General features: G+C 43.1%; 1 protein-coding gene and 1 long non-coding RNA gene across 11 annotated transcripts in view; one reads left to right on the top strand and one right to left on the bottom strand.

Annotated features, from left to right (window-relative positions):
- LOC116790042 overlaps positions 1–18,774 on the top strand; it is a 213,284-nt gene that overhangs the window by 159,778 nt on the left and 34,732 nt on the right. The window lies entirely within an intron of this gene.
- PAX2 (paired box 2) overlaps positions 1–18,774 on the bottom strand; it is a 102,165-nt gene that overhangs the window by 53,627 nt on the left and 29,764 nt on the right. For all 10 annotated transcript variants that reach the window (XM_032694622.1, XM_032694625.1, XM_032694628.1 and 7 more), the window contains one exon: positions 1,969–2,054. In XM_032694622.1, coding sequence (XP_032550513.1) covers positions 1,969–2,054 — 86 coding nt within the window. The remainder of the gene's footprint in view (positions 1–1,968; positions 2,055–18,774) is intronic.

Raw genomic sequence — 18,774 nt, 5'->3', positions numbered from 1 at the left:
CCTCACACTGAAGGACTTATACTCACTCTACTGCAACTCAGCAAAGCTGCATCCCAGCTTTGCTTGTCATTTTCTATACCGTAGCTCCACAGCCTTCCAGTACAGGGCCATTAATAACAAGCAAGTGTATTTCATCAAGAAACTAAACCTTGTTGTTACATCCCAGTTCAGAGCAGGCTTCCCATAGCATGCCAAGGTAACTGAGTGAAATGCTGCACAGCCCACATTCTCTAGTGACTTCATAGTACATCCATATTTCACTGGATCATTTCCTCTCAGCATTTTTTCACCAAAAGTGCACGTGTTCTGTCTTAGGCAGACCAACCTCCTACATGCCCACCCAAAACTCTCATTGAAAAATTACCTTTTTAGCATACCTTAGAAGCACTTCAGTGTTGAGCTAATAAATTCTGTTCCCTTGTGAGGGAACAACTGGTGAGTTGTTGATACATACTACTACCCAGATTAGTGAAAATCAAGTGACTTCCTTTTGTACTGACCAATGTCAATCGGCAGAATCCTGTGGCCATTCAGGGCAATCCAAGACTGCTCATGAATTTCCAGTATATCAGAAATGACAAGTTATTCAGATTAGAAATGATCACTTCAAGATAATCAGGCCTTTAGAAAGTAGAATTGGTAGAGCCATGAATCCAGCAGGCATACCTGTTATGTCCCAGTGTGTCCAGTACTGGAGAGAATATCCCAATTCTCTCATAGGCCACTACGCATCATTCAGCTCATAAAGCACTGACCTGAAGCAATCAATACCTCCAATACAAGCCTTCCAGGATGGAGCAGAACCTGTCAACACTATCCAGTGTAGATTCACACTTCCCAGTACATCCCAGAGCAATGAGAGACTCTAGGGGAAGCACTCACACTCACCATCCCAGCTCAGCCATTGCATTCCCTAGGCATTGCGCTACTGTTCCAAGAAGGAATAATATCTGCCAACTCCATCTGTTGTGATCAGTGATTCCCAGTCCAGTGAGCAAGTCCAGATTAAAGGGGCATCCAGAAATGCTCTTCTATATTGGCCCATTAATTCCACTGTACTCCTCAATAAAATTTGCATACAGGATTATATCTACCAGCTCTGTCCCGTGTAGACCAGTACTTTCCAGTAAATCCTTGTGTAGCAACAGATTCTCAATAGCCAACAGAATCTAAGACAGTGTCTTAGACCACAAATAAGCTACTGTATTTCACAGTATCCCAGAACTGCGTATTTTCCCTGCTCTGACTTGTCACTAGATAAAGCTATGCTAGCAACAGCAGACATATCCACCATACAGCCCACAGACTGAAAAGTACCTCATCACACATCTAGCACAGTACCTTTAAACAGACTAGGAGACATTTGGTCACTTTATTACAGCCTCCATCTTCTGCTCACCTCGATAAACCAGCAAAACATCTTCCCCAGCAAAAAATGCATTTTCTCATTGAAATACACCCGGGGGATACCTGATTGCTGAGCTAGAACAATGAAGAACTTAGTTGTGAGGCAACAGGAATATCTTACCCATGTTTGTGTGTTACTAGCTCTAAGAAAGGGACCAGTTCCAACGAAGGGAGAGGAGAGAAACAAAACTGAGAGTAAGAGGGGGGAAAGAGAGTCAGAGTAAGAAGGAGACAAAAGGTAAAGGCTTGTGCTTAGACAGCACAGCAGTAAATACTTCTCTATAGGGAGATGAAGGAGAGCATGAATGTGAAATGGATGTTAGAGCAGAATCCCTTCAGCAAACCACTGCCTTGGGCTAGTTTCTCCATGATTCCCTTCTCTGCAATGCAACAAGGGAAACGAAGAAGAGAAACCTCTGATTTCCATAGAGGCTTCTTTCCCCCCACCCCCTCCTCCCTTTTGCTCTGCTTAGCATCTGCTTGTCATACTTTGTTCGCTCAACTAAGCCTCATCCCCATTTCCACTTGACCTGTCACCACCCCTCATGCCAGTCTCCTTACCAATAGTATGTCCTGGTGCAGTCACACCTGTCCCGCTCCCGTCTGGTGTTGGGTGAAAAGGCTGCTGAACTTTGGTTCTGATGATCCTGGAAAAGAGCAAAACACATTCAGAACTCAAATGCGACTTCTCTGTGTCTTTGCATACCCACACTCCCAGCTATCAGAACCTGAAAACTTGTTCTGAGCTCTGAGTGCAGCAGAGTGGTTCCATTTGCCTTATTGTGGTCCTGATTCTACTGCTTTAATGGTACAATTCTTGGAGAATTGTCCTAGTTCTGCTCTATCATCTTTATCCCAAACTTGGGTGTTCACTGCATAAGGAGGGTGTTCAGTGAGTGAGCAAGGATCTCCTGGGTGTTAAAAGCTGCATTAGCATTTATGGTCTGATCTGCGAGCATCATCTCAAGGCAGTCTTTGCAGCTAATAGAGACATTGCTGGATTTACAAATGGTGTAGCTTTAATTTTGTTGTCTAAAAAACACCTTTCTGAATGACCGAATGCCCTTGTGGAAGGCTTGCCCAAAGCCCTTGCCCTTCATAAATGAGAAGTTAAGAGCAGAAGGCATCTGTAGGGAGTGGTGAGGGATAGAGATCACCAGGAAGAAGTTTCAGCAAACAGGGCAAAAATTGGTGTTTGTCAGGTGGTGAATGAATACAGCATGGGAACTCAAAAAGATGCTACAAATCTCATAATATAGCTCAGAATGAAAATAAACTGAACTGTAATTCAGTGCTCCGTTTCTTGTTACATGAAATCTTTCACCTCTAGGTCACTGGTTTAAATCCAAGTGAGGTCAGTGGTGAAAGAAAATCACTAGTATTTGACTGGCAAGGTCCCTGATGACTGGCAGATATTGGGTATCTGTGACTCTGGAACCACCGTTTCACCAAGGAACTTGGCAAATAAGCCATGACCTGTGGAGGCCATGGAGACCAAATTCCTTTCTGAGATTAAAACAAACCTCTCCTCTCTTCAACCTCTCCAGTTAGGGTGAAGTCTGAAGATGCTCTTCAGCCTGAGTTTCTGGAACTCTCAGCCCTGCTTTACATTAGCTTTATTTCCTACCCATTTTCTAAAATCTCTTCAGAAAGTGAAAGCAAATAGCACATTCTCCCTGCCCACATGACAGCTTCCCTTCTAAAGTCATTCTAAAGAATAAGTTGGCAAAACTTCAAAGAACAAATGTGTGGCTAGTGGGTGGTATGGTATGGATAGAGACACGCAAGACGTTGGGAGGGCAATATTGAAAAAGCACAACTCCTGAGGCTGAAACCTTTTTAGGAAAAGAAAGAGGACATCTCACCTCAGCATGTTAGAAAACTCTGATGTACATATGATGAAGCCTGAGCAGTAGCTGGAGCAGCAGAGAGGCTGCCTGGGAGACATAGCTGGAGACAGAAAATGTCAAGGTTCTAGCTGGGGATGGAGATCCAGATCTTCATCCCATATAGATAACTGGTACCAGATGCCCTAATCTACAGCTGCTGAGAACCTATACAGAAGGTGTCTGAAGGCTTCAGGGCCAGATTCTGAGGTCATGCTATTTGTACTAGCTGAGGAGCTGATCTGAAAAGTCTGTGCTAGGGCAAATAATATAACTTTTTTTCTTCTTTTAGGTGGGTTTTTTTTTCCCTCTTCTCTCACATTCCCCCTAAAACCCCCTGAAGTGCCACTCTGGTTGTGTGAGTTTATTGATTTCCCCCAGTCCAGAGAAACAGAAAAAGGGGATGGGGTGCAGGCAAAGGGATGGAAATAGAAAGCTATAAATTATTTGTGACAGGAAAGCAATAGTGCCAGAGTGCTGAGCACAAGTCCCGTGTCACTATTAGATTCCTTTTAGCCTGATGACACTGTAAAAGAGGTTAAGTGTCTGATGGAATCGTACACCTTGGGGGCAGGGGCAGTCCAGGAGAAGAACAAGCCACAGAGAGCGGGTATATCAATTCTCCAGGCCAATAATATTCCCCTCATTGATCGCAACACAAAGTTCAAAAATCTCATTATAGCTAGGCAGTCCTGGAACTTTTTAAAAATCAATAGAGTGATATAATGTATGTATACTTTGTATAAATGTATCTATCCATCCATCCATCCGTCTATCCAAAACCTGCCTGGGGGCGTCTAAGTTAACCTACACATTATACTGTGTTATGTTCTACTGTAGTGCAGCACAGTGAATGGATTAGAAGATTTCCCCTGCAGTCTTAGATGACATATTATAAAATGTCCTGTTAGCACTGAGGTGACATCAGACAGTTCCATTTATACTGAGATATGACATCAGACACATCATTCGTACTGGGAGATGGCATCAGGCAGCTCAGCTTCTACTGAGGGGAACCAAAAGATGAGTCTAATTACACTCAGATGGCGGATCAGGCTGTACTGAATCATGCTGCATGGAAATTGCAAAGTTTCCAAAAGCCATTTAGAGTAAAAACAGCCTGTGAAACGCTGCAGGTATAAAATGCCTGTCCATAATACTCCAAGAACCCAGGCAGGGCATGAAGAGGAAAGTTCAGTTTCCTTCCCCGTTCAGTCCGTGGGCTAAGAACACCAGTTAGTGCCAGTTGTGACTGTGTTTACTGAGAAGTGTCCATTAGGAACTGGAATGAGGCTCACCAGCTCATTTCACCAAGTAGCTGTCAGCTGGTAATGATTTTCGGTCACTACCAACCAGGGCCAGATTTCAGCTAGTGACCCAGAGGTGAAAGGCTTGCTCAAAAATTCCCTTCCTAAGAATGAAACTGGTTTTATGTCAAAAGAAAGTGCCTGGAAACTGTGAGCAGAGGGGAGCAGTTCTGGTTGTGCCACCTCTGGTGGCTTGGGTCAGATAATTCTTGGCATCAAATGCACAGACCTAATGAGGTCTCAGGTAGAAGGTATTTTCTATGGTTAAAAGAAGAGGCAGAAGAGGTCATGAAGAGGCTCTCCCTGGCAGTGTTCTTTTGCCCTAAAGTCATGACTGAACTCTAGCATTGTAAGGAAAGAGGAGAAATTTCAGGATCCTAATGCTCAGTACAGAACACGGCAGTGCATCTCCCTGGGTCGATTCACTTAGGGACAGTGATAAACAAGTGATAGCAAGGCATCACTGCTGCTGCTTTAAGAGGCTTTGAGTGAGCCTGCACTACACAAGACCACCTAATGAAACAGCAGATGAAAGATGAACAGAGCTGACCCAGTCCTGTAGCAACAAATGCAGCACAGTAATGCTGTCTTTAAACTTTGGGATTGCCGAAAGCTTCTCACCCTTACCAGAGACTGAAAAACGCACTAAGCCAGCTCTGCTGCCTCAAATCTAGGATTTCTGGATTACTGCTGTATAAGAGGTCACAAAACCTCAATCACCTCTTACCATCTTTGATGGCTTGTTCTTGCCTTTAGATACTGGAGAAAGACAAGTGTTTTTGCAGACCACTTCCTTGGCCCTTTCCAAAAGTAAGTCCTGCCGCATCAGTTAGCAGTGCTGATTTCTTGAGATAAATGCCATATTTTCAAACGTCTTTATTTTCTCCAAGAGAAATTGTCACTTTGGACTAAATTCATCCCTGCTCTAATTCCATCACAGTCAGTGACTCCAGTAACAGCATTTGTATTTAATTAGGAACATAAACTGGTACTTACTGTAAATTCCAATTTTTCATTTTCCAGTGGGAGATTTTTGCACAAGTTGTCTACTTTGAGTTTCAGACTATAAACAGATTTAATACATAACCTTCTGAAGTTTCAGCAACAGGACATTTATAGATCTTTGATTGCAGTAAAGCCACTGAACTTCATTTCACAATCTGAATTTAATATGCAATATTATCTTAAGTAATGGCATATAATGTCATTACAGTACATAGTATCATACTGTGAATTATACATCCATTCCTGGAATTCATGAGTTACCATAGTTGGCTTGTAGTGACTCTAGATTTCTGGAATTAATACTACGTACAGCACCAGCTGAAACCAACTGCCTGTTTCTAAATGCCTTTTACTTTCCTAAATGTTCACCATTAGATCATGAATTTCCAATGTTTGATTTCTATTTCATTATTTTTGTCAGTTTTAATGCAATTCCTTTTCCTGATTCTGAATACAGACAGACAGGCAAAAATCTTCTCTCCTAGTATGACAATTGTAACAAGCTCTCATCAAGAATGTAGAAAGAAATACTAGAAGTCAAAATTATCTGAGCCAGAGTCTTTTCTGAGAAGCAAAACGTTCACTCCTTTTAAATAAGCAAGTAAAAAATCACTTCTATACCTGTTGAGAAATTATTTGATGAAAGAATAAGAGATCATAGTATACTTCCTTTGCTTCTCTGACATTTCTATGCAAACTCTCTTATAACCTAATGTACTCTGTGGTTTCTCCTCTCTTACTACAGCTGTCAGAGTCTTTAGACACTATCTCAAATAAAAAAGTTATGCTAGGGCTGATCAGAGGGAGGTAAGGTAGGTCTGAATCATCTGGAGTCCCAGGCTAGCAATTATTTTAATCCTGGAAGAACAGAGTGAAGTTGCACCAAAGGAAAGAGTGGTGTGTCCTGCTGCCTCAAGAAGACCCTGGCAGAATTCAGAAACCACTGGTATCCTCGCTTTGATCATATTCCTTTGTTGTGGATTATTTTTCATAGTGGAAAGATACACTCAGCAGAGCACCAAACTCCTTGTAATTGTTTTGGAGTATTCATATTTTAAATGCTCCATATTAGCAGCACATTACAAGACCCCAGGGTGTGCATTACTGGGCAATTAAAGTGGTTCTTGGAAGGCTAACATTGTGAAGCTTCAGCCTTTTCTCTGCAGTGTGTCGAGAGGAGGCTGTGATGGCCAACGCACTCACACCCTGCTGTGCCGCACTGTTTAATTAGTGCCGGGCTGTACTGCTGAGCCACGGGCTCTGCCGGCGGTACAGACACGGCAGCCTGCGGGGGACACGGTGCAGGGCTCGGTGAGACAGTGATGCCTTCTCTGCGTCAGATCGCTACCTACAAAAGGGCTTGAGACCATCCCAGTGATGCTGGCATCAAAGAGAAGAGGCAGCTTTGGGGTCCTTGTTGACAGCCTCCATGGAGTCAACAATGTCCCAGCTGAAGATTGGTGCCGCACAGGCATTAAGAACTCTGAACGTGGCTTTGGTTCAAATAGGAGACAGTTTTATGGTTCTGTGCATAGGTTGAAACACAGCTGAATTCACAGTTGAGCAAAAGAAAGGGTGGGGGAGAAGCCTTGTTTGCGCAAACAAAGTTCAAAACGAAATGCAAGCTTTGTAACACCGTGAGGAAAAACAGCCGAGGGATTTGGGGGTGAAGGAAGGGAAATAGAAAGTCTGATAGAGCCTAATCCGACTTAGGGAAGGGCTTCAGTTCCTTGCTCTGTCATGGACCTCTCTCATCAAGAGTTTGGACAAATGGCATTTCTCTCTGTGCTCTGTTTCCTGCCTGAAGTGTGAAGATAGGAGCATTGCCGTGCCACCTGGGGCACAGTGAGGACAGCTGGAAGGAGGAGTGAAGGGCTCAGACTCTCTAATAACGGGCCAAGTAAGTGCTTCAGCGAGCTGTAGCACAGTATTGGCTTCGTTCTCTTGCTTGTAGCAGAAGTGACATGTACCCTGCTGACAGCGGCTGTATGTGAAGGGAAGGGAAATAGGCAAAGGCAACAGGAATTGTATTTCAGCTGCACAGGCTTTGGCGGTCGTTTGAATTTGCAGCAGCAGATGTAGATGGGAAGATCAGATCTGCCCCCCAAAAGCCACGACATAATTTCTACTGGGAAGCGGAGGGGGTGGGCAGTAGCTTCTACTGCTCTCAAAATCTACTGCAACACTTAAAACTCTCAGAACAACAGCTGACATTGGCAGGAGCAGCAGACTCAGCTTCCTCACTAGCTGGCCTGAGGCTCTGGTGCTCCTTGCCAAGGCAGCAGAATGCCTTCAAACCCTGCCACATTCAGGGGCCACAAGCAATATTCACACATTCAAACTCTCTCCTGTCATGCAGATTGCATTTTCTTCTCCCTACCTTTTGAAAAAGGAGAGAGAAGAAGGGTGACCATGTATACTATGTTAGTATATAAGCACAAGTATGACAGATAAATTAGATTGATTAGATTGATAGTCCTAAAAGGTGCATGAAGAGGGATTATCTGCTTTCTCAAAGCTTTCAAATAGATGAGAGGTCAAAATGGAGATGCCTTACATATCTCAAAACACAATCCCAGCCCTCTCTGAGAAGATTTGACTCCTTATCTCCTGTTAATCTGTGTAGGTCCATCAACTTCAGTGGAGCTACACTGACATGCCTGCAGACATGGGGGAAAAAGTGCCACTTTGTTCCAGGTCAACCTGCTCGCTACGAACAGGAGAGAAAGCCCAATTCTGCCCTTTTCTCTCACTCTGTTTCTTGGCTGCAGTCTAAGAAGACTCACGATTCACAGCACCAGTTTTACTATCTGAAGGGCTTAGAGAGGAGCTAGGGTTTTTTTGTTGTTTTAAATCAGTGACCCATGATGACACCATATGGTTTTATTTCATTTAATTTGAGCAGAGCATTAATGTTCAGCTTCTAGCAGATCTCAGCCCATTCCAGTTCTGCTTTGCTACACGGTACAAGTCCAGACATAAGGAAGAGGGGTGGAAGGAAAGAAAGGTGAAGATGCCTGTCTTTTGGGAGTGGGAGATCTGCCGGGCAGGGGGTTGGCCTGCCATCTCATTCTGTGAGCAGTAACACACAACTTCATGCCCCTGGTACTGATGGCATTGACAATGGTCAACTCCATGTGTATAGATTGCCTAGCCTGACCTCCCAGAATAAATTGCTGCATTAGGCTGTAGGAAACATTTTCTCGCCTGGGAAACAGGTGTGCTTGAATAGTTGCTGTGTTATGCAAAGCTGTGGCTACAGAGCCGTCAGGACCCAGTCTGGCTGTCTTAAAGCTGGCTAAAGTTTATTTACACGAGCTGCAGTCAAGCAGTGACAGTAGCATAGAAATGTCCTCAGGCAGGTGCTTCTACTTTTATTACACTCAGCCTTTCTGGAAGGCTTTCTTCCAGAAATTCATTAAATCCAAACATCTAGAAGATGTCATACAGTCAACAAAATATTGGAAGCAAACTTGATCCTAGTAGCTTGACATCCTGGGTTTAAGGTGAATTAAGAAAATCTTATAGTACAAAAAGAGTTCTGCTGCTCTTGAATGTAGAAACACAGGCCTAGGAGGAACCACCTGGGTCATCAAGTCCAAATTCTAATAACATAGGCAACCATGGAGCAGACATTCAGCTCGCAGCATCCATGAAAGTATCCATCCCAGCAGCTACAAACCTACCATTCCCCCTCACCAAACTCATAATCTCTGCAACAAAAGGCCAAAAGCTACAAAACCAACAAGCCATACGAAGAGAGCAGGAGAGAAGCACTGCCGGTGGCTAGGTCCCCTTCACTAGCAAGATATTTCTGCCATGAAAAGGCACAGAAATTTTTGAGCTCTTAGGAATCAATCATTTTCTGAGTACGCTTACACTGCAGTGATTGCAGTTCAGAGTGGCATCTTCTGTTACCTACGGACTGGCCAGCCTGGGTCCTACTAGCAGTGTTGCTGCAGCAGTATGGAGCTGGCATAGGGTACAGCCCCATGAGCTGCCAGCACACCGGTGACTGCCACGCAGCACGGGCTGAAGCTGTCAGAACAGCGGCTGTGCCAGCAGGTGAGTTAAGAAGACCTACAGAAACACATGGGCTTGCCAAGGTTAAATATCTTAATCTGGAGTATGGGAACTTTTAATTGAAAGCTTTGCTTTGAGCCCATTTCCAGTTATTAAAATTCAGGAGTCTGTGCTGAATTCCTTGTGGACATTCATTTTGATTAACAGAAGACATGTGTGTACTAGGAAGGGAGTCTTGAACTGGGAGGAATCAGATAAATGTAGGTAACATTTTCAACCCTCTTGCAAGTTATGCCATACCCGGTATTTTGTATAAAGCCTCAGATCTTAAAGATAAACAATTAGTTCTACTTTCATTTAATACCAAGATATTTCTGGCTTTCATGGCTGCAAAGACCAGGTGGAAGTGGGACCTGGCTGCCTCCCAAGGGGCCAGAACTGGAGGCAAAGAAAAAAAAAATAAATACATTCTCATTTACAACCTTGCAAATTTTATGCCAGTCTCTTCATTTTGGAGGGTATTGAATGAGGACTTTTTAACTTTTGGGCTTGGCAGCACTGTGTATTAGCTGTGTATTATCTCTATATCCTGCAGAGTGCAGCACTGCAGTACGTGCTTGTGTGTGTTGGATAAGCAAATTATTCCCTTTACAGGGGTGTCATTGTGTGTTGCCTCCCTTATGCTGGTCAGAACTGGGGAAAATTTTCATAGTGCACACCTTACCATTAGAAGATTTTTGCTGAAAATCAAAACAAAACCAGTGCTGAGAATGTGACAGTTTACATCTAATGTTATTCTTACTTTGGGTTTTAAAGAAATAAACAAAATTATGAGAAGAATGTAAATCAGAATGGAAAAATTGAGGGCTTTCCCCTTTAAAATTACCTTTTTTCAGGTGAGTGAAAGACTGTGCTAAAAAATAAAAATCAGAATAATATATATGTATTGTATTGAAAAAGCAGGTTCCAACTACACTGAAAAGCTAGCTGTAGAATTTTATTGGAGTTCTGATTCAAAACCACATTGAAAATACTCATGGAGAACCTGAATCTTTCCCTTTTTGTTCTAGTCCTCACTGCTCTTGTATAATTTATTCCTTGCTTTATTGTACCGCCCAAAGCAGTTAGGCACAGGTGAGCACTTCAGCATGTGGGTGCTACATAGGCTTCCAGCATCAAGTTGGTGCCCATCTCTGTAGAAGATAATCTAGTTTTCATGTTTATAGGACAAAGCCATTTTTCATAATGAAAAGACAAATCTGTAACCAGTCTGCTTGGCTCATGTAAATCACTATCAGGTCTAATGTTTAGAGAATACGATCTGTATGTTTATGTGTCCGTATTGTGTTTGCAATGCATTAGTACTCGGTTCTTAGTATCTTTTAATTTGCCACACAACTGACATACTTGTTTATCTTTGTCTATAGGCCTGCATGGAGTTAGACATTTGGGTCACATATTATATATTCAGTCCCCATGAAGAATTAATAAACATTTGTTCAACCATTGCAGGTTTTAGCAGAGTTTAATGGCAAAATATGTTCAGATGTGTGGCTTGTAAGCATCACCAACTAGCGATATGGATGTTTTTGTACAGCCCCAAAAACTTATTACAAATAATAAGTCATAACCACCTAGAACGAATGTGTAACAAGGCTATAATATCCATGATGTAATAGCTAATGTATCTGAATACTGATACATAATTAATGGGGAACCCTGCTATTTTATAGGGCCCATACCTGTATGTGTATTTGCATAACTGTGTAAGTTGGTGAATGTAGATCTGCTCTATTTCTAAATAACGTATCTGGAATCCATCTGATTAACTGAAGAGCTATGGGTTTCTGTGAGCTTTCACCAGCCTATTATATCTATCCTTTTCTGCTACAATTGCAATGGCCAGTAGAGTATTCGAGGCTTCTGGGTACCCTTTTCCTGGCTCCTGTATAAATACAGCTTCTGTCCATAGGAGTTAGCGGTCTAAGGGTTTATCTACATACGGCTGTGCGAAATAACTAATTTGAATTAACTGAATGTGTGAAATTAAAGTTGTCTAGTTAAACTACATTACACCTCTGACTCCCTTGTTTAGAATTAAGGCAGCTTTAATTTAGTTTAGCTTAATTCACTTTGGAAATGAAGTGAACTAAATTCAATTTAGGACACTCAAATTTTGAATGAGCACCTGAACAATGTTTTAATGCTTTTAACCAATGTACTTGCAAAGTTAATTCAGATTAATTTTGTCATTTGACCCTGTGTAAACAAGCCAGTTGCCTATTCCCTGTCAATGAAACCATCTCAGCTGAGACTCCTTCAACAACTCCAAATTGACAACCAGCCTCCCAAGAGGAGCGGTTTAAATGATCCTCCCCCACACGCACAAGTGTTTCCTCATCCCTACATCCCCATGCAGGCAACTTTTCTCCCGGTGAGCTTTAGTAATCTCTAAGACTGATTTGTCCAGTGCTTGACACGCTGAGCCAAGCACTAGCTGCGGTTAATAAAGAAGAGGTGCAGCAATTGTTTAACACTATCTGAAGACCTGAGTTATAAATATTGAGTTATTCAAATTTTGCAGGTTAGGCTTTTGCAGTAGAACACTATATTGCAAATTATGATATATTCTTTCTGAAAATCATGATATTTGCGGTGATTTTAGTGATTTTATCCAGTTCCATTATTTCAAAACACGGTCTCCTTAATCTGAATTAAGTACTTGTTCACTTAATGAATTGGAATGCCTCCAGCTGTAAATCAGCATGTATTTCATTTTTTTATCTAACTTAAGTTCAACAAGATCAGATGCAATCACGATTCATAGATAGAGGAATACAGAGGAACATAGGTGATGGTATTTAAAAAACTATGCTACCTTTACACTTTTTCTTCGATATATTGTGGTCTAAGAAGACAGAAGGTAGCATAAGGTGACCAAAAGATTCTATTTTGCCTTTTAAAGGGCTGTTGCAAAATCTATCATGAACAAAATAATCTTAGAAATAAGACAGAAGCATATTTTAATGTAAAAGTATTAATATTTTTAAAGCACCATTATGGAAATTTCAAACTTTTCATTATCTTACTGAATTTTAAACCACAGTCTCTATTTGGTCAGCACATGTCTTAGAAAGGAAATACTGTCAAACCTTATTTTTATCACAATGCAAAAAAGCCCTTGAAAAATTGCCTTTCAGAAAATCTCAACTCGGAGAAAGCAGCTGCCTTAAGTCTTTACTAAAAAGTCAACCAGATGACCAAAAAACCCAAATAAAACAAAGAAAGCCCACTTAAATGTCCCAAACCATCAAGTACTGTTTGATTAGATGGTTAGGCTACATTTTTATGTGCTGTTTTTTATGGAGTAATTGCTAATGAATAATGTTGTTTGATGGCTACAGCAGTCTCAGATCTTTGACTGGTAGAAAATTAACATGGTTTCACTGAAACAGCTACAGTATAATGCAATAAGAAGACAGTCCTATATATTAATATGCTTGTGCGGAATGCACTTTAGAGTGTGTGGGCATCCATTTCTGTGCAGCTAGCTAAGATACCACTGTAAGTAAAATCCAGGTTTGTAGAAGCACATCAGTTTGTGTGACTTTTTCGGTGTGGATGTGCTGCCACAGGAGGCTATACTGATGTACCAGTGTGTACCTGTATGTGCTTGTGCGTTTGTACACACAGGCACTTGCTGGTCTGTCTGTCTGCAGGTATGTTTCTACTTCTGTGTGTAATCTAGCTGTGGTGCTTTCTGAATAACAATGAGCTTAGTAAAGGCATGTATGTATTTGTATCTGTGTGTGCATCTATCTGCATATGGATGGGCTTGCATGGTGTCTGTAGGTGCATTTCTTCTTTGTGTGGTTTGTGTGTCCCTCCTGTGAGATGGATGGCTTCTTGCAGTCTGATCTTGGTTGTTTTGTGCGTTTTCATTACTGTAAAAGGCAATGTCCTTCAGCAGCAAAAACACTAACTGGTTACCTTGTTGATGGGCTCTGTGACTGAGCAGACTCTTTTAATTCACTCAATGCCTCAGTTTCCCTTACAGCCTTTTTTTTTTTTTTGTGCAGAGACTGTGAACACACACTATCTGCTACTATGTGGGCATATGTAATGCCATATGTGAATGGCTCTATCTAGTTCAGCCAAGATCCTGAGTCCTGAGAGGACCTCCTGATACTATGCCACTGCCTTACAGTAACATTCATCCCTGCATGTGCCTGCCTTTGTGTATTCGTGTTTGGGGTGTCTGTCTGTGTACTTTGTGGCTTGCTATTTGTAGTTTTTATCTCCCCCATGTACAAACAGAGCAGGGGAAGATGGAAAGGAAGGAGTTATTAAATGCCAAGCGGATATGCAATAAATCCCATTGATTTTACAAACTCCAGCTTGTCTTCAATCTCCTTCCATTCTTTATCCTGGGGGCATTGCAACAAAACCCTATTTTAAATACCTTTTCTTTGCCTTCCCCCTCCCCCCTCCCCTCACTCCCAAAAAAGTGTCAATATTTTATTTGGATTTTTAACTTCGCTCCATAACAGTTGTTTGACCTCCTGACTCATGTGAGTCACATAAATTCTGGGACTTTATTCAGGAGCCATGTTCCTTCTATTGAATAAGCAATTTGGGAGGGTGAATTAATGACTTGTGCTGTTGCTGGAAAGTCCCTGAAGAAATATTAAAATTGCTTGCAGACTGAATCAATACTCACTGAACACCCAGCATGAGGACCTGGGCTTTTTAATGGCTACAAGCAGCGGCACTCGGTAGAGGAAGGGGAATTCCTGTACACACAATGCACGCAGACACACACAACCGACAGCAGTCTTCCCCCAGCCTTGCTGGCTTCTTCAATAACATCATATTCTTGTGTACGCAACCTGCTACAAACTGATGCCTGCTGTGCCAGGGAAAGGACTTACAGTCCGGTTCCTATCACCCTCCCAAGGAGATCATGCAGGATTTGCAAAAACTGGCTCTTTGGGCCGTGTCTTAAGCGCTTAGGTTGGCATGCTCTGGCACAGCCTGTGAGGCAGGTTGATTATTTTTGGTGTTATGAGCGTGTTCTATGTGTTGCTTTTCTCCTTTCTAAAGGGGAAAGACACTAGTGCTGTATTAGGTTTGGGAGTGCCGTTGTGGTTTGGGAGGAGAATTGGACTGTTTTGCAGAAGCATGTCTGTGAAATGGTTCTGTGGCTTTGGGTGCTGAACAGTGTTTGCACCTGTCCACAGTGTGCAATTGTTTTGTTTCTGATATTCTGTAGGCTTTGCTTTCTTATGTTGGCTTGTGCTTTGGTGAGTCTTGAATGTCATGCACCCCTGCTTGTTAAGACTGACTGCATGATGCTTTTGGTCATTGAGCAAAGGTGTCACTTCACTGGACTCCTCTATTTCAATGGCTGTGGGCACAATCCTGCATGGTTCTGAGCACCCTGGGAGACCACCAGCCTCACTAGGACATGATGTGCTCAGTGTGCTGCTCGACAAGGCTTTTACTGTTTGCTACTCACTAAGCTGACAAGTGCCAGATTTTTGCCTATACCCTAAGTTTTGCTCTAAGCCCCCTCTGGCAAGGGTGGGTTTTGTTACCAGAGTTTTCAAGTCTCCTTTGAGAATGTGGCCCCATGTTTTGGCCTGTGGTCGTGAATGGCTGTTTTGTATTCGCTTGTTGGGCGGCTGTTATTGTGTATTAACACCAGGGTGGGTGCGCTTTGTATGACCGCATGTCTGTCTCATTGATTCCATCAGTATTATTTTGTAATCGTGTGTCTCTGTGATTGAGTTAGTGTGCATTTCAGGGCTCCTGTGTATTGAATAATGATGTCAGGGATTGGGTTGTTTGACTGGGTAATGGCCTCTTTTCAGTGTTGTAAGTGAATGTGTCCTTCTCCTGTTTCCCTGTCTCAGCTGGGGCAGGATCATTTACACTAGGTGATTCCTTAAGATGCTCACATGCACTAAAAGAATATCCCTTTGGCTCCCAAGCTCTCCCTGCCAGCGGGGAGTGCCGAAAGTGCGTCTCTTGCGCGTGTGTGACACACAGGGTGGCACGTCTGGCTGGTTCTCGGCTCATGCTTCAAGATCTGTGGCCACTTACTTTTGAATAACTTTTGAGCAGATTTCTAAGGCTATGTGATATGTTTACATGTGTGTGTACCTTCTTGTGTACTCAGGGATTTTGCTAAGACCTTTCAGTTACGTTTTTAGGTAAGTTTCTTCACAGTTATATGCACGACTATACTGTGCAGTTTCAAATAGATTTGACTGTGAAGGGATCTATAAATGATTACATATCTCTTCAGTAAGTGCACTCTTGCCTTTGCAAGGGTCTTCTTGTGTGACTTTCTATATTAATGGATAGAAGGGCATCCATGTCAGTTAGCAGATGCCTCTGATCTGTGTGTGACTGACTGGCAATGTTCCCAAGTCTGAACTGACCTAGGTCTCTCCTATATGTAGGAAAGAATGGGATTCTGTGTCAGCAGCATTTAGCAGTAAATATATGTGTTAAGAAATTTTAAACGTACAGTGAATCTCTGAGTTTGTGCAATGGTTTCTGACTTGTGTGGATATTGTGCAGTAATGCCTTAAGACAGTGTAGCCACATTTGGTCCCTTGGAAATGAACAAGAGGGTTCAGTTATTTTTCAGCTGATGATTATGTGTCATTGCCACATGGATTTATTTGCTCTGCACAGGCAATGTGTCTGGCATTGGACCTGTCCTATCCTTCCTCAGCCATCAGGATTTAGCCCAGCAGCAGTCACATCCAGACAAAGTCTATGAAAAAAACCTGTGAAAGATCCAGAAAACTTTCAGAGAGAGTTCCCAGTTGTACCCTCTTACCAAAATATCCCATCAGGGGAAGATGCATGACCTCTTTCAGTCAGGTCATCTATATGGCTGGGATTTAGCAAGCCAGTGAGTTTAGCTTCTATTTTTCAGTGAGGTTGCTAATAGGTAACTCCTTACTGCTCCTTGCATTAGCTCAAGCCTTGTTACTTCCCCTACTCCCTTGTTTGTGCTCTCATGCTCTTTTCCCCATTTCCTCCTCTATATTCTGGCCTGAATTTGACCTTGAGCAGATGACATGGTCCTTAGGGCACCCACTGCTTTACCAGCTCCCACCTCTCACACTGGGGTAGCAATATCAGGGTAATAGGGAGAGGGGAAAAAAATGAGGGAGTGAGAAAGGGAGAGAGGGAGGGAGAAAGGGAGAGAGACCTGTTTGAGAAATAATTGGAGGCTGTTAAACAGAGGAGCCCAGCATATCACTCTAGTAATGGAAATAAATTCCATTGTATTTGCATTTTAATTTTCCACATAAACAAAGGCCCGGAGTGAGCTGGCTTCGCCAGAATCACCGGCCAGAATTTAATTAGAAATGAAAAGTTTATAGGGTCCTCTTTAATGCGATTAATGCACAGTTAACATTTATCACATACATATGCTGGAATCGCCTTTTTTAAGCAACCACCGGCCATGAAATGAATTTCTTTTCAACTTTTTTAGCATGCGTGAGGAAGGCTGTCTCTGGTGAGGCGGTCCAGTGAGCACACTCCTGACAGCTTGGTAAACTGCAGCCCACAGAGGCTTAGTAGCCCCCATCCTCACTGAGGAAAGTTCAAGGTGGCTTAGAGGGAAGCATGGTCTAGTGGTTAAAGCCTGAGGTTGGGAGTCAGGGGATCTGGGTTGTATTCCCAACTCTGCCACATGCTCGCTGCATGACTGACTTGCTCTCAGCGTCTGTTTCTCTGGGTGTTAAAAATAAAAGAGAAATCAGCTGGAAGAAGATATCTCAGCCCCAGACCCCTCTGAGTCTCAGTCTCTCCAGCAGCTTGCCAGCCCTGTTGTATGGGATCTGCACTGGATTCTGTGCTGACCTCTCAGCTCGTCTCCCCGTGCCTGAGCGTTCCTACGCAAGCTGCAGGGAATGCAGAGCTTGCCTGATGTGAGAGGCTGGGCCTCCTGGAGGGACTTCTTCCCAGTGCCCCAGCTGCCTGCACATTCATATGGATCTCACATGGGCATGGATTCCTGTGGATCTCATGTTGCTTCTGCAAGATGCGCATCTTCCTGCTAAGGAGCATGGTCAGGGTGGACCAAACTCTGCCTGTGCAGTGTGGGAGCCCTGGCAGCCCTACCATGAGGGGACCTGTATTTACTGCTGAGACAGCTCCGTGTTTCTTAAGGGGATCTTCTCGTGCTGGTTTGGTCCAAAGAACTGCTAACAACAACTTGTAAAATACTGCTAAGAACAGCTTGTAAGATACTGGGTCTGTCAAGCCTGAACTTCAGATCCTTACATAAACTTAGTCAGGAGCAGCTACCAGCACTCCCTGTAGAAGGGGTAATTATAACCTCTCTCACCCTGAGGGGCCCTGACAGGTCACCCTGTGAGTGCTTATGAAAAGCTTGAACTTGTCTGCACATGGATGCTAGGGAAAGCAAGCCTAAATCTAGAAAAGTTATCAATATCCCTTCCTTGAAGAGCACAATGCCGAGATGAAGGGCCAAAGGTGAACACCTCCCCTGTGAGGCTGTGCTCCTGCCAGAGCCAGAAGGGCATCAGGCTTGTCACCTCCCTGCCTCCTCATGACTCCCAGAGGAGACCATATCGCCTCTGGTGCCCCCGTGGTCCCTTCATTACGCCCCTTCCCCTGCTCTGGCTGTGTGACAGACAGAGGCTACAGCCTCCCTCTACTCCCGCACTTCCCTTCTAGTCTTGCAGACAAGCAGAGCAAATAAACCAGGCCCATGGACACAGAGTGTTAGCGTGTTAGGGACACAGCAGGGGAAGGAGGAACATGAAACCTCTATTGATCCCTTGAGGAATGATGTCCCTTCCTTATCTTATCAGATTCTCTTCACTCTTCAATTATAGTCTGTTGAAATTGGCCTCTTAACCCAAACAAGATAACCTGAGTAATGAGGAGAAGAGTGCAAGGGGAGGGGAGGGGAGAGGAGAGGAGAGCAGGGTCCAGTGCATTAAACTATAGCTGTAATTAGAAATACTTCCTTTAGTGTAATCTCGTCTGCCCCAACTATCCCCATGTATCCCCTTCTTGTATCATGTATCAAGTGAACCACCACACAACCTCTCCCTGACAAATATATCATACCATATACGCCCCTCATT

Source organism: Chiroxiphia lanceolata, chromosome 8, assembly GCF_009829145.1.
Source record: "Chiroxiphia lanceolata isolate bChiLan1 chromosome 8, bChiLan1.pri, whole genome shotgun sequence".
In the NCBI taxonomy this organism is placed as follows: Eukaryota; Metazoa; Chordata; class Aves; order Passeriformes; family Pipridae; genus Chiroxiphia; species Chiroxiphia lanceolata.
The sequence above is the reverse complement of the archived record's forward strand: the minus strand, read 5'-3'. Positions and strand labels throughout refer to the sequence as shown.